The sequence below is a fragment of the Tachypleus tridentatus genome, chromosome 13 (assembly GCF_004210375.1).
Source record: "Tachypleus tridentatus isolate NWPU-2018 chromosome 13, ASM421037v1, whole genome shotgun sequence".
Classification (NCBI taxonomy): Eukaryota; Metazoa; Arthropoda; class Merostomata; order Xiphosura; family Limulidae; genus Tachypleus; species Tachypleus tridentatus.
Window position 1 is genome coordinate 9,243,532 of NC_134837.1, and position 15,590 is coordinate 9,259,121.

The 15,590-nt window shown below is 32.4% G+C and overlaps 1 protein-coding gene across 5 annotated transcripts; it reads left to right on the forward strand.

Annotated features, from left to right (window-relative positions):
* Positions 1-2,055: 2,055 nt before the first annotated feature.
* Positions 2,056-7,899, forward strand: LOC143238888 (uncharacterized). 5 transcript variants are annotated; one of them, XM_076479512.1, is made up of 6 exons: positions 2,056-2,252; positions 4,997-5,067; positions 5,785-5,883; positions 6,618-6,644; positions 6,944-6,979; positions 7,687-7,899. In XM_076479512.1, the coding sequence occupies exons 1-6, from the start codon at positions 2,150-2,152 to the stop codon at positions 7,696-7,698; spliced, it is 348 nt and encodes a 115-aa protein (XP_076335627.1). In that variant the 5' UTR covers positions 2,056-2,149; the 3' UTR covers positions 7,699-7,899. The 5 variants fall into 5 exon arrangements, with proteins under 5 accessions (XP_076335627.1, XP_076335625.1, XP_076335630.1 ...); XM_076479510.1 differs by lacking the exon at positions 7,687-7,899 and adding an exon at positions 7,438-7,524; XM_076479515.1 differs by lacking the exon at positions 5,785-5,883.
* Positions 7,900-15,590: the final 7,691 nt, after the last annotated feature.

Consider the following 15,590-nt stretch of genomic DNA (forward strand, 5'->3'; position numbering starts at 1 on the left):
TGATATTAAGTTTATTACAATACACTCCAATACAGTGACTTCTGGGTTTGTCATCAATCAACTTGTACTTACTTGCTTCTTGTTATAATAGATGGAAACCCCTTCACTAATGTCAATTACTTAATCACTTGACGATTGAGTTTCCGCACTTTAATGATTACGAAGTCAATGAGAACAGAAATGTCGAAAGGCTTAAAAAGCTCCATAGAGATGGCGCTTTTATGTAGTAAAAAAAAACACAGCTCTGGGTAGACATCACAGAGAGTACCAAGTTGGACGGGTCAATTTCTTCACAGGACGAGGTAACTTCAGGTTCATTTGATTCTGTCCTACTTCAAAATGCCGTATGGTGTATTTCTACAGTTTTTAAACATAATGACCTCAAGGATAGCATACAAACATAGTACAGTCGGACTTGTTATGAAAAAAACAGCGCCCGTGGCTCAGTTGTAAGTCTCAAGTCTGGTCACAAAAAGGATGGAGTTTCGATACCAGTGGTGAGTTTCATTGTGTAGTATTTTTTTTGCTCAAAAGCTAATGTGCAAACAGAAAGTTGTGAACTGTTCTAATGATCATTGAAACGTTGTCGAAATGAAAGTCGGATAACACAGAACAATGATATAGGGTTAATTGGTATGGTTTAGTTTACACTTCATTCAAATATACATCACAGTTATATGTGCTAACCGAATCTAATTTAGAAGTAAAATACTAGAGGCAGCTAGTTATCATCACCTACCGCCAACTTTTGGGCTACTCTTTTACCAACGAATAGTGAAATTGCACGTCACTTAATAACGACCTTACGGCTAAAGAGTAAGTATGTTTCGTATGATATATTGCAACGTATTAGTAACAAAGTCATATAAAACAGGATATCTATCGAAGATCAGACAAATGTGTGTTTTCTTAGAGCAAAGCCACATCAGGCTATCTGCTTCCACACAAATACATTAAAAGAAGTATGAACATATAAGGCTTGTGGTTGGTTCTCGGTTTATTTATTTTGTGAAATATCCAGTACAGTTCTCATACGTACACCACTGTTCAGTTTCAGTTTTCCAGTGTAATCTTCCATATCATTCGTTCAAGTGAAAATATATACTTTCAGATTTGAAAATGCAAAAATCATGTCATATTGATCATTCTTGCCAATTTCTCTATTTGTATAATCAGCTAAGTAACAACACCATTAAAATGAGAAAGTTTTAATATATCATTCTTTGTGAATGACATCATATTATTCCTTAACATAAACTCAACTGGTACATATTGAGCGATATGGATATCAGAGAATATTGTTGAATATGTACCAGTTGAGTATATGTTAAGGAATAATAAACTGACTTTACACAATGTGTAATACACAATGAAAAGTACCTGCATTACCACTTAACACAACGTATGTACTCACTTTATTACAACAGCTTATGTACTCACTTTAGTTGGGAATGTCGCTTCACTTTTACCCAGTAAACGCCCACTCAATCGTTGTGTTCTTTTGTAAACAATGCGCAAACACATGCTCGAGAATAGTGTTCTACAGTGGACTGTTGTTAAAATCCAATTATGTAAATCAAAACATAGTAATTGAATACTGTAACTGAATGGCATAGCCAATCTGTAAAATAACACATAACAATGACATAATCGAAAATAATAACTACCATGGAAAATAATAACTGCCAATGATCAACTGCATATCATGAGCAGTAAGTAAATTAATACTTGATATAACAGCAACTTCAATAATGTTATAATTTAAAATATTAACAATGTTCTTTTACTGATACTGTATTCAGCTTTTAAAATATTTTAATGTCATGTAACATGAAAAGATCGCTTTCACGAAATAATAGACGTTTCTTTTATAACAAGATTTTGGGTCGTTTTCATTTTCTTTGGTGTCATTTACATGCAAACATGAACACACACTGCTAACGATAGGTACAACACAGTAATACCACGAATACAGACATCTACATTTCTGGAAATACGTGACGTTCATAATTGTGCGTCTCACGTATTACATTGTTCTTTCGTAATGTCCACAGTGCTTGAAACACAGTCTGAATAGAAATCCTTTTCTTTCTTCCATCAACAATATATAAGAAGCGACAGTCGTTAATATCAGCATAATACTAACAGAATGAAGAACAAAGCTCTTCTCGCTGCTTTTATTTTACTGGCCTGCTGTATTTGTTACAGTAGGTCACAGAAAAACTCAGGGATCATTCATTTACTTTTTTGTAGTGAGTATGAATCAGCTTTGTGTTCTTCTAATGATAGTCTATGTTGATTGGATAGATTTATGACCATACTTAAAATAAATCTTATCATATGTAAAAAGGTACCCAGAAATGTTTCGAAGAGACAGTTGTCGTAAAAATTCTCAAGCTAAGTTTACGATTACAGAATGATAAATTTAGTGTTTATAGTTCTTGTTGTTAATATACACGGAACTTTAAAGGTGTAAATTTCTTTCTGTTAAGAACTGTAGTGGTTACACTCTGTACAGTTCTGTTATTAATATCCACGATGTTTTCACAGTTTACAATCCTTGTTAATTACTGCCACGTTTATAGAATGATAGTTCTGTTGCTATATCAATATTGTTTTTACAGTGCATAGTTCTGTTGTTAATATCTTTGGTGGTTTACGATTTACAATTCTTGTCATTAATAACCTATACTTCTACAGTCAGTTACAAATTATTGATTAGTCTAATAAGAAGTGATGAACGATTATATTAGGATTTAGACCAGATTACAACCACCTATTATTCACAGTGTAGTGTTCTATTGTTAGTATTCGTTGTGTTTTTTTAGTTCCTTCTAAGTAATTGATTGGTGTAATAAAACACTTTTGATGAATTCACTTGGAGTTAGCCTCCACTACAACCATCTTCTTGAAGTTATCCAACCAGAAGCTGTTTGTAAAAGGTTATTTTTATTGCTGTGATGCAGTTACAAACACCATTCAAAATGTATTAAAATTACTGCTATTTACTTGTGAGAACGCTGCATGATTTATCTAAAAGCAAGAAGCACAGTTCGTTTACTTATACAAAATAAGTATATTTGTTAACTATATGACAAGAATAGATAGATCTGAGAGTAGAATAATATTTTATCTTTACCCAACTTATTCCATTACTATACTCACACAGGTGCTTTAACACTGTAAACTTTATACCTCAGGACTTATTTCTACAATTCTTATTTTACCAAGTTCGATGAAATAGATTCTTGAATTGCAATACTAACGTAAGTCTGTTGTCACGAACATTTGAAACGTAAGTATTTAGCCCTTCACAATTTATGATAAAGAATTTCTTTACAAGTGTTTTCGGATAATGTGTTATTAATTAAGATAACCGAAAATAACAAAAAAAAATGTTGATCAAGGTAAGATTTCGGGTATCAGAAGGTGAATATGAAAAAACAAGCATAGTATATATAGAAAAATGGAAAACGCATGTATGATAGATCAAGATAAAATACTCATATAACAATAATACTCATATCAGTTTTTTTCTTTTGTACTTTCTTCAAACTTATACGAGGGTTACCCTAGAGAAAAGGTATTCATCTCTACCCGCTGACAACTCTGGTGCTAATATTTTAATGAAGAACAGTGATATTCATCGTCACATTATAACGCCCAACTGCTACAAGGGAGAACATGATCGGTATGACGGGGATTCGAACCTGCCATTAAAAAAAAACTCTCACAGAATAATATTTTTGTGAGAAATTATATTAATAATTCAACCAGTTTTTCGAAACAAAGAGAACAGAAATGTTACAAGAAACATCTAAATCTCTTATATTATTTGTTATACTAAATTAACTTTTTTGATAAAAACATAGTTTTGACGTAATAATATATATACCCCTTCATACCAGGTACCATTTTAATAACCCTTCACGGAACCGTTTTTCCTTAGGTAAGGAGAACAAAACACTCTGTATGTGACCTAACCAGTGACATATACAATGAAATTATAAACTCTTTAGATTTTATTCTTTCAGCATTTCTGTTGATATAACATAAAATCCTATTTTCTTTTCCACTGAGAACATAACATTGTTTGGATGGCTTAAGTTACTTACCAATCGTTACACCAAAATCCTTTTCTTTCATGACACTTTTAACATTATTTCCATCCAAATTATGCTTATAATTGAAACTATAATGTTTCAAATATATTATCTTGCATTTATCATGATTAAAACCCATCTATGATTTGCCCACCGCTAGTACAGCGGTATGTCTCCGGATTTACAACGCTACAATTAGGAGTTCAATTCCCCTCGGTGGGCTCAGCAGATAGGCCACTGTGGCTTTGCCATAAAAAACAAACAAACATCTATGATTTATTGGACCAATTTACTAAATATCCTAAATTCTTTTATAAATCAGTAACACCCTCTCCACACCCGATAACACTCAACACATTAATATCATGTGTAACTTTAAGTCCTTTGTCTGTGTCTTCAATGTTAATCAAAAGGAGCAATGATCCTAAGATTCAGTCCTGACATATATCACTTGGAATATTAATCCAGTTTGACTGAAGTCTTTTAATAACAACCCTTTGCTTTCTTCCTTCTTGCCGCTCTTTTATGGAATTCCATAATTTATCCCCCCACATTTATAGAGAAACGTTTCCTCACAAGCCTTCAACGTGTCACTTCGTAAAATGCTTTCTGTACATCCGGAGAAGCCAAATCAACACATTTTCCTAATACACGTATGCTGCGTAAAATTCAAACATGGAACTCTACCTGTTTAAACCATGTCTCACTGTCGACTGTCAGGGTGTGAACGGCAATGGTTATGGCGAAAGTGTGCATGGAATACTATGATCATTCATTCATCTAATACACGAAAAATTTTAAACGGCTAAATAAAGAAGGTAATGTTTAAAAATAATAGGCCTAGCACTAATACTTTGTCAAAAAAGTATAATTAAAAATATACACTCTTTCAGGTCGGTATGCTACGAAAGAAGCCATAATGAAGGGTTACGAATGTCTTCTGAACAATTTGTCTGTGACTGAAGTAAGTATTACATTACTATTTGTATTTGTTTAACACAGTGGTAAAGTATGTTATTTCCACTGAGAATCATAATATTAGAAATGTGTTAGACACGCGTAACATTTGTTTAGGTTGGTTTCTTATGACTTTTGAGCGAAGCTACACAATGGCTACCCTAGCTGCGCGTTCTTTATATAGCAGTGACAGATTATATTTATACTGTATCATGCATGTTCTGATACTATATGTATTACATCATGCACGTAGTGATGATATTTGTGCAATATTGTACTTCTAGTTACTATCGCAGAACTTGGGAGCTTCTGTTGTGATTATTCTAGTGTATTCTTTATTTCTCATACATTTTTGAACGTATTAAGAAAGATTGTATTAATACGGTATTATTGAAAATTATTATACGTAATTTCTTAATGTATAAAACTCGTTTAAATATTTTCCGAATTCATTATTGAGCACAATCCTAAAGTGGTAATTATCCTTAACATAAAACAATTAGTTCTGTTATTAGTATCTTATACAGACATGCTTGAGTAAAAAAATGTGAAAATAGATTATTTCCAAAACTATTTTATCAAAGAAATATATGTTCTTTTGTTCTTGCAAAATATCAATTGTATAACATTTTTTACGTTTGTTGCAAATCTCTTACAACTTAATATAACTGTAACAAACATCCTTTGTTGTTAGTGACACTGTTTATTTCTGTCTGTACGTCAGAGAAACGTTATAGAACTATGTCAGAACCAGTCTGCCCCGGGTTTATCAAATGTAGAATTTCTGAACAAATTCTGTAACAACTTAGCTACCAGATACCAGGTAAATCTCTTCATAAGAATTAACAGAATATTTTCAAGACAATGTTTACCCAAGCATTACCAGTTTGTTTTAAGAATATTTTTCAAAATAATTTCAATTTTTATTTTGCTGAATAAGCGTTCTAGTAATACGCTGTTTGTTTATTTCCCACAGTCGTTTTCAAGCAGTGTTAAAAAAAATTTTCAAGAGGAAACATGATAGTACCTTTGGATGAATAGTACATTATGCATGTTTGCGCTAATAAAACAACAACAAAGATAATACGATAGTACCGTTTGTTTTGTTTGTGGTTTTTATAAGTACAAAGCGTTTCTTGTGGCGCAAGTTGTCCGATAAACGTTATTTTTAATCTTGTGAAATAAAGGTACATAACTCAAATTATACTAACAAACTCAGTTTCGATGAACTTAGATTAACAAATCTAGGTGAATGATAGCAAATATCGGTCAGGGAATTTTTTATAGAATTCTAACTTTAAAAACGTACTGGTTTAGTTTAAACTCTAATTCATTCACCTTTATAACATTTTATTCCAAATGAAAATTGGTGGCTATTTAGCGTTAAAGGTAATTCAGAATTTTATTTTGCAAAAGTAGATCGTACAATGATTTTTTTGTTACTGATTATAGTTTAGAAGTATATGTTAACATAAATAAACTTATGATAAAGATGTTTAATGTAACCGTTTAAAAAAAGAAAACAAATGTTACCCTTTTTTTTTAATTTTATTTCAGTTTGATATTTGTGTAGAGAAATATTCGGTAAGTGCTGTAATTTATTTTTATGTTACTTAAATCATTAAAGACGTGTAAACAGAAAAGTTCATAATAATATTTCATAATCTATGGTATGTAAGAATGGATTAATGATTTAACTCTGTTTATAATTAAAAATTGTTTCTAATTGAATTTTATATGTCAGGTTGAAACTTCGTGCTCAGTGTAATGGTTTCCGTAATATGTTAAACGTATTTTCGTATTAAGTAAATTATATAAATCAATATGAATTTTAAACGTAAAATGAATAGTTTCGACAAAATGTAATTCCAGTTTTTATACAGCACACAGAGAGAATTTTTGGTCCAACTCTATACATCGTAAGTTTATTTTATTATGTATATATATATATTATTACAATGAATTACGTTAAGTAAAACAAAATGTCACTTTATTACAACCAAAAACAAGCCAAAACAAAAAATAATCCTGCTATTATTAACTATTGACTTTGAAATATAATAAACATATCAAAATAAATCACATAATAAGGATAGTTATTATATTTTATTATTATTTTTGTACTAAATATATCTAATTAACATCTAAAATTTATTGGAACAGTTTTTATGCAAAATTAAACTTTATTAATTTTATTTCGTTCTGTCTTATAGCTTTGCTTCTGTAAAATTTAACATATTTATATATATAATCGTTTTTTTTAATAATGTCTACACTTGACATAACAATGTAAATGTAAGTGTTCACGATTGTTGTTTTTGTTTCTACAAGTGATTTAAATTTCTTTTAACAAATATTTATTAATTCTTTAATACAGAACTGTTTAGTAGAGCACTTTATTCTGGCTTCGAGATTAATGGTAAGAAACAATTATATAATTCGGATCTAATAATTGTATTATTGTTTATTTTATGGTTAAGAAATGTTCTGAAGGTTACTATAATCAAACTGAAAATGCTCTAAATAAACAAAGTGCAAATACTTACTTGTTTCATTTAAATTAAAGTACAGTGGATCGGCGACTAATTAGGTTTCTTTTTTTTCCCTCTATGTATTTTCTTGGTAGGAGAATGAATGAATAACACAGCTATTCTTCCACGAAGAAAACAAAGAAAAAACTCTCAATTTTTTGTCAACTTTTAATGTCTTATGTTCTAATTAGTAAAAAATAAACCAAGAAATAACAATCTTTTTATTTTTTCTTCCTATATTATAAATCACATGTTGCTTTTCTTACATTTGTTTATCTCTTTAATTATCCAATAAATTATGTTAGCATCCTTAATGTTCTTATTTTTTGTGTGTTTTGTTTAATCGACATAGTGGAAATGAAAACCCTTTGATATTCGTGTGATTTGGTGTATTGTTTTATGTTGCACCTAAGAAAAGGTGGTACAGAGATACAATTTTTATGTTTTCACGATGCATTTTCTATTTTTAAAATACTTAAAATTAAATTAATATTTATTTACATTTAAATCAGTATTTATTTAACTTGTAACAATATTAGTAATGAAATTTTGAGAGACTCGTAAAGGGCGTTCTTCAGCATGAAGTTTGTGTGTCAGTAACATGAAACCATTATTGGTTTGTTCTTTATTGAAAAAACAAACAAACTGTATTTAGAATCGTGGAATTTGGTGTATTGTTTTATGTTACATTTAAGAAAAAGAGAAACAGAGATACAGTGGTGGCTATTGTGGCTAAGAAAGTAAGATATTATTATCAGCATAAGACTTTTCATGCTTTCATATTTATTTAGAATTAAACTCGTGTAAATTAAATAATTTATTGAAAGACTTGCTTGTAATATAAAAATATGGATATCATTTGAACTTCTAGAACACATCGAAATAATTTACATAAGATATTTAGTTTATTTTTGACGGGATAAATTTTAATAACAGTAAAAACTGAAGTAATGAATGATCCCAGTGATTCTTGCTATCTATTGTTATTGCTATCTGTATTATGATTGGTCAGATAGTTATAGAAACAAAAATAGTTTAAATCAAGAGATGGTGCGAAAAGTGACAAAAAGTAACATTGCTGTTTGCTTTTGCCCCCCGCTAGTACAGCGGTATGTCTCCGGATTTACAACGCTAAAATCAAGGGTTCGATTCCTCTCGGTGGGCTGAGCAGATAGCCCGATGTGGCTTTGCTATAAGAAAAACACCGTTTATTTTTCATTGATACATAACTGGTGTAAGGTTTTTACCCATTAACATGTAAAATAGTTTAACTTTCTAACTGACAAATACGTCTCCACGACTTCCCACATTATTGAAATGATAAGTCGGACAAGGCTGTTATTGAGCACAGGTGACTATAAGCGCTCTGTCTACCACGGATATCGAAAACAGGTGTTTAGAAGTATAAGTCCGCAGACTTATATAAAGGCAAGAGTATGTATATGTTCGTTTTTATTTGTGTGTCTGCATATCCGCTGGGCCACTGGAGGAACTAAATGGAACTACTAAAATTGTGGTTCACTTTGGTCGTAAATTGACTCGATTTACAGTAACCATAGCTCGAATGTGGCCTAGAGCTAAACATACTTGAAGCTTATAGAAAAATTAGAAATACTGATATAAATGTTTCGTTGGTAAGTTTATTTTATTATATATATATATGCACATAGAGAAAATATTAATACTTTGAATTACGGAAAATAAAACAAAATGTTAGTTTATTATGACCAAAACGAGACGAACCAAAAATAAAAAATGCTGCTATTATTAACTATTAAATCTGAACTGTAATAAACACGTCAAAATTAATCATATAATGACGATGCAACAACGTTTCGACCTTCCTAGGTCACCTTCAGGTTAAGAAATGTTGTCCTCTCCTCATCAGTAAAAGTGTTAATACCCAGACCAGTCGTTCCGAGATACATTTTTATTTCGAGTAGGTTTCTCGTCGTCAAGAGTTCAACATTCAGTTTCAGCTCTTTTCTCAGTTCTTCAAATTTTGTGTTCGTCTTTTAAAGAAAAAAACAACTGGGAAAACATAATATATTGTAATAACTCTGTGATGTTTTATCACTGAAAATGCCTGTCATGACGAGATGGTTAGGGCGCTCGATTCGTGATAGGAAGGTCGCGAGTTCGAATTCCTGTCACACCAAACATGCTCGCCCTTTCGGGCATGGGGGCATTATGATGTGACGGGCAATCCCACTATTCTTTGGTAAAAGAGTAGCCCAAGGGTTGGCGGTGTGTGGTGATGACTATCTTGCATTCCTCTAGTCTCACACTGCTAATCTTGGGACGGCTAACGCATATAGCCCTCAGGTAGCTTGGAGAGAAATTCAAACCAAATAAATTATTTCCATTTCTGTCTGAACTACTTTTTCTCTTTGTTGCACTATTTCCTTTAACAATGTACAAAACCACGATTTGTTTTATTTCCCCTCAGGTACATAAACACCCCTTCAACGCATCATGAACTCGTACCATTTCGTTTCTGCGCAGTGTATAAAACAACGTATATGTCGTTTCACGTATGTCATCAATTAAGTTTTCTTATAAACGATTTATATGGTATTATATATACATGTAGGTATAGTTTCACAGGTATAGAACGAGTTCAGTTGGACAGAAATATACATTGAAGAGTCTTGAGGCACTATGATACTGGGGTTTCTGTTTGTCCACAACTGGCTGGTGTACATTATTGCAGCTCTCTAAGCTGAACATCTGTGAACAACTGTCATGTTACCTTGAGTATGTTTCTTATTGTGATTCTTGTATACACACAAACTTTCAGAGTTCTGAATTAAATTATTTGTGTTACACTACTGTTATTATGGAATCTATTAATCTATGCCTCATTAAACAAATAACGATCAACAGCAACTTACACGTTCGACAGCTGGATGTTATGTGTTATTTAATAAGCTAAAATCTCGTTGAAGTTGTTATTGACTGTGTGCACCTCCTCACTTCTACACACCAGCCAGACGATTGAAGTTCATCAAAACGTCCAAGCTGATTTCCATAGTAAAGAGTAAATGTAAAAAAAACGTGTAATTATTCCATTCTTTGTTTCTACAGGTAAACCTAATCCTATTTACTGGTGCAATACTTATTAGTAATAGTCTGTGTGTTCACATACAGATGAAACCAGTATTAGGTATTGTGACAAAGCTTTTCTTTCTTGTAGGTTTTAAAGCGTAAAACTACACAATAGACTATCCATAATCTTCTCAAACCTGGTATAATAACTTCACTTTTAGCATAATAAGCCCCACACTTAACGCTGAGCCACCACGGGCTGCAAATTTGAAGCCCGATCCTTTCATATGACAGAGTACCAACACGTGATCTAAAGTTCGAAAGTCAGTAAAATATAAGATCTATCTAATATGTGAATATGTGTGTATTTAAAATATAAATTTATTACTAATTGGAAAATAAGTCCAACATTATTTACATTACTGCTTACTTCAGAATCCTGTATAATGTGTTGAGATATGTAGCTTGTTGTAGAAGTTTTGTTTCTATTAATATTAATGAAACAATCTCATTAGTTTCTGTAAACATGAACATCAAACCCCAGTTTGAATAAACCCATTTCAAAAAATGGAACCGTTAGCTGTGTAAATTGGTACGAGTTTTTGGATAGGGGCTCTCCTCCCTACGCGTTTCGGAATACTTGTTGAAATACGTAGCTTTGAGTTATGGTATTCTTCGTATAGATCCTCTAGCTGATTTTAAAATGCGCATGTCATGATCATTTGTTCTCCTGTTTCAAAAGCTTCTCCACCCAGAGTTAAAACCAACTGAAAGAAAAGTTCGCCAGTTTTGTAATATGTGAGTGCAGTTTGGTGAATGAAGATTTCATATGTTTGTTTACATGAGTTTTCTCTCCCTATTTCAAACTTTACTCTGTACTTTATTTCCTGAATGTGGATACTGGTTGATGCTTAAATAATTGTCAGTGTACTTAATACCACATCTGTCGGGTTACCTATAACTGGCTGCCAGTGTACCTGAGAACCAAACCTTCAAGCTTTTCTTTCATATTATTACTAATACATCGCAAATCATTTCTGTTTAAATGCTGAAAGCCTTTTTTGTTTGATTTGGTTTGTTTTTAGAGCAACTCAGCATCGACCAATCTGCTGGATACACTGAAGGTAATCGAACCCTGAATTTTAACTTTAAGTTCGGACTTACCGCTGTCCCACCGGTCACACAATTCTGATAGCAGCAATTTCTTCTAGAATGTTCATAGCAAAGAAAATTAAGTCTATGAACGCAACTCTAATTGTACCGACATCAATTTTTATTTGAGTACTCCCGATACTGATAACAACGGGGCTAACCACTCGCACTCAACTGTAGGAATTTATTTACTGTGAGTCTGCACTGACAAAGTTCTTGTGGTATTGTTTGACAAAACATTACCGAGTTTCTGAGAACTGGTGCTTGAACACGGGAAAGAATAGAAATTATAACTTTTAATTACATCTTAAATATTCACAAATAAACCTGTATTTGGAAACTAAAGTGCTGAGATTAGATTTGTCGAGCGTTTTCGAAAGAGAGAAATAAAAAATTGAATGTTTCCGGGCTTTATTTTTTATATAACGCTCGTTCGAATTTTCTTTCTCAAATTAATTTTGGTGGATATAATACACGCAGTATAAGATGGGAGTTTAATAAAACATCATTAGAGACAAAAATGACACCTACTGTTATTCCATAAGAAACCAATATATTTGTGTGGTTGAACATTTTATTTCTAATCTCTATTGCTGTCCTTCACATCTGTTTTGTATATAATGTCATTATTATTTTTTTCGAAGAAACCCTTTTTGAAAAAAAGTAAGTTTTTTTCAGACAAAGTGAATAGAAAAAAAGTCATTTTTTTATATCCAATGGTATTGTTTTACAGAAAATCTACATAATATGCTATCTGCACTTTGTCCAATGGGGAGGAAAAAACCCATAATTTTAGCGTCATTAACCCTGAAGCTTACAGCTGAACAAATCGTATAATTAAAAGTTATTTTTATTTTTAATAATGATAAAAAGGTATTCTGAAAAACTTCAGAATGTTTCTTTCAATAAACGTGTTCTCCTGTCCCAGTCTCTTCTCATGACTGTTTACATTCATTTATTCCGTTCAGTTACGACGTTAAAGATTAAATAGCCAGTTTTTTATGTACAATTTTACACGAACCAAATTTAACCCTAACTCCTGTACAAGCCTGTCACTAACTCAATTAATTTGTTTGTACCACAGTAAGGTTTAATAGTATAGTTTAATCAAGGTCGAACAGCACGTGTCGTGTATTTGCATAACTCGAGTGGGTAGCCGCAAGTAGTTATGTGTAAACAGAAAATCGTTTTTTTCCTTTATTTTCTCTCTCTCTGTGTCTCTCTCTGAAGTGGAACGTACTGGTTTCTATTTCATACTGTGTCGCAACACCGATACAATCGCTCATTTCTCATTCTTAATCCCATACAACGGTTTATTTATTTTCACCGACATATAGCAGGAAAGAAAATTAAAATTACAATACATTGAGTAAATAGACATTTTTACAGTAAAAATGACAAATAATGACACCTTTTTTTTATTTTACTGGTGCTGAAATTTGGAGAAATGACACTTCTGGTTTGTTTCCATCTTCCCCTCGCTGGATGGATAAAAATTTGCTCAGAATGGGATAATCAGCCGAAAATACCTGAATCAAAGTGAAACATAAGAAATTCTAGAGGTACAATGGCAATAATGCACTGAAAGACAAACATACGAAGGAAAGAAAGGAGTCTTAGTAATAACATCTTATTTGTTCAATTATGATCAACATATCACATGAAATAAAAAAACTAGTCGATCCTTTATAAGAGGAGTACAGCCATGTGCTGTAAAAATGGTAGGTTCCATTGGATACAGTTGAAATGGTTTGAAACACAAATCATTGTGTTAGGTTGAACAGAAATAAACGTTGATTTTGAACTGCGAAGACAGAAAAAGTATCAACCAGTGTTGTAAAACCTGCTTTAAACAAAGTAAGCATTATTTGCTTCAACACACTTTTGCCAACATGTAACGATGCTGCTTACGCCATTGCGATAGAAATCAGAGTTCCTATGGTCGAAATTCCTTTACAATTTTTTTTGCAGCTGGCTGGTTTTGAAAGCGTTTATTCGTTCAATAAGTTGTCAAAGTACTCGTAAAATTAAAAATCTGTTGGGAAAATATCTGGATAATAAGGTGGATGAGGAAAAACCTCGATTCCGAATTCATTCCGTTTTTGGAGGGTCATCCTAAACAGGTCTCATAACTCCGATTTTGTTGATCTTGAGTCAGCTTATACAGAACCCACTTATCCACCTTTTTTGTCTTTCCAATAACACTCAGGCAGTTAGCAGCAGTTAATTTGTTTGTGCCTCGCTTTTCTGCATTCTCACGTTTTGTTCTGCGAGTGTCTGTCTCAACTGCTTTTCTCAATGTGTTTTCGTCTAAGGATAGCTTCCTTCTACGACCTTCGTGGTCTTCAAGACTGTCATATCAATGAATAAACTTTTGGAACAAACGGCTGAACTGTACGTTCAATAACACATATATGGCCAAATGCCTGATTAATATTCCGTCTAGCTTCAGTAACTTTTCGTCTAAGTTTGAAGTCGCAGAGAAAAATCAGACGAAATTAATTTTGTCCATGTTGCCTTGCGGTTGCGAAACTTACTCTGTGTAGAGTAGAAACAGCAGACAATAAAGACACTTTGTAAGCGACAAACATTTGATTAAACCAACCAATCAACGATAAGTTACTCAATATTCAGCTTCTAAATATCATCGTGAGATTCCAACATTTATTTCTGGACAACCTAATATTTCAAACAGAAGAATTTACATAAATAGGTACAAAATTTATTAGGTGTTGTGTGAAATCGCTTTGATTACGATTTGTTTAGTGTCAGTATTAAACATGACTTGGGTGACACTTTTGGGTTATAAACTGACATCAAACTCACTCTTCTAGTATAAAACTAGTTACGCAGATCGTTTTAAAAAATCATAGATTTAGAAATGGAGTTCTTATTTAAGTGAATAAATCTGTAAAGAAACCAATTATTAAATCTATTCCGCATATAAACTGTAAACTTATATTAAAAAAGCATTGATTAAAATCAAACCACTTTCGACATATGACGTACAGTAAGTTAAAATTGTACTACGTAAAGGAAAGTGTCACGTAATTTATGAACAGATATGACTAAATCACACGAGCCGATGTTTTAAATAAAACGAGATACGGATAAGTTTTCAACGAACGGGTTAGAGCCGCTTTTATTAAACATTAATATCTGAAGACAAGTTTAAGTTCTGCCACTAGAGGTGCAACCATTATTTGTTAAGGAGAAAGGTAAGAAAACACAGGAGCCAGGTAACTGGTTAAGAAATCATATTTTAGATGCTACAATAAATGCTTGTTTTTCTAAAGATGGCGAATAAATATACTCTTCAAAACAAGAAACGCAAAAGAAATATTTTTGTTATTTTAAAGAGAAATATATGTAATAACTTTACAAGCTCAGAGTATGTGATGTTACACGTGTTAGGGCACTCATTGTCAGACCAAAATGACAATAAAATTGTGCACTTTGAAAACGGAGGAAAACATCGGATTTTTCATAAAACGCATGCGTGTCCAATAAATTTGTTTGAGAGATCTGCATGTTCTGCAAGTGCAACATATGCAAAATCCCTATAAAAGTGACGGGTGCTCGGTTTCCATAGCTCAGTGTTAAGCCACCGACACGCAATACAGTTACGCCAAGACTGACTGAAGCACAACGCAACAACGCCATTGGTCGATTGGAAGCAGGCGAATCTCGATCAGATATTGCCAGAGCTGTGAATGTCCACGCAAGCACCATCACAAGGCTATGGAATTGTCACCAACAACATGGATCAACTCGTGACCGTTCACGATCTGGCAGACCT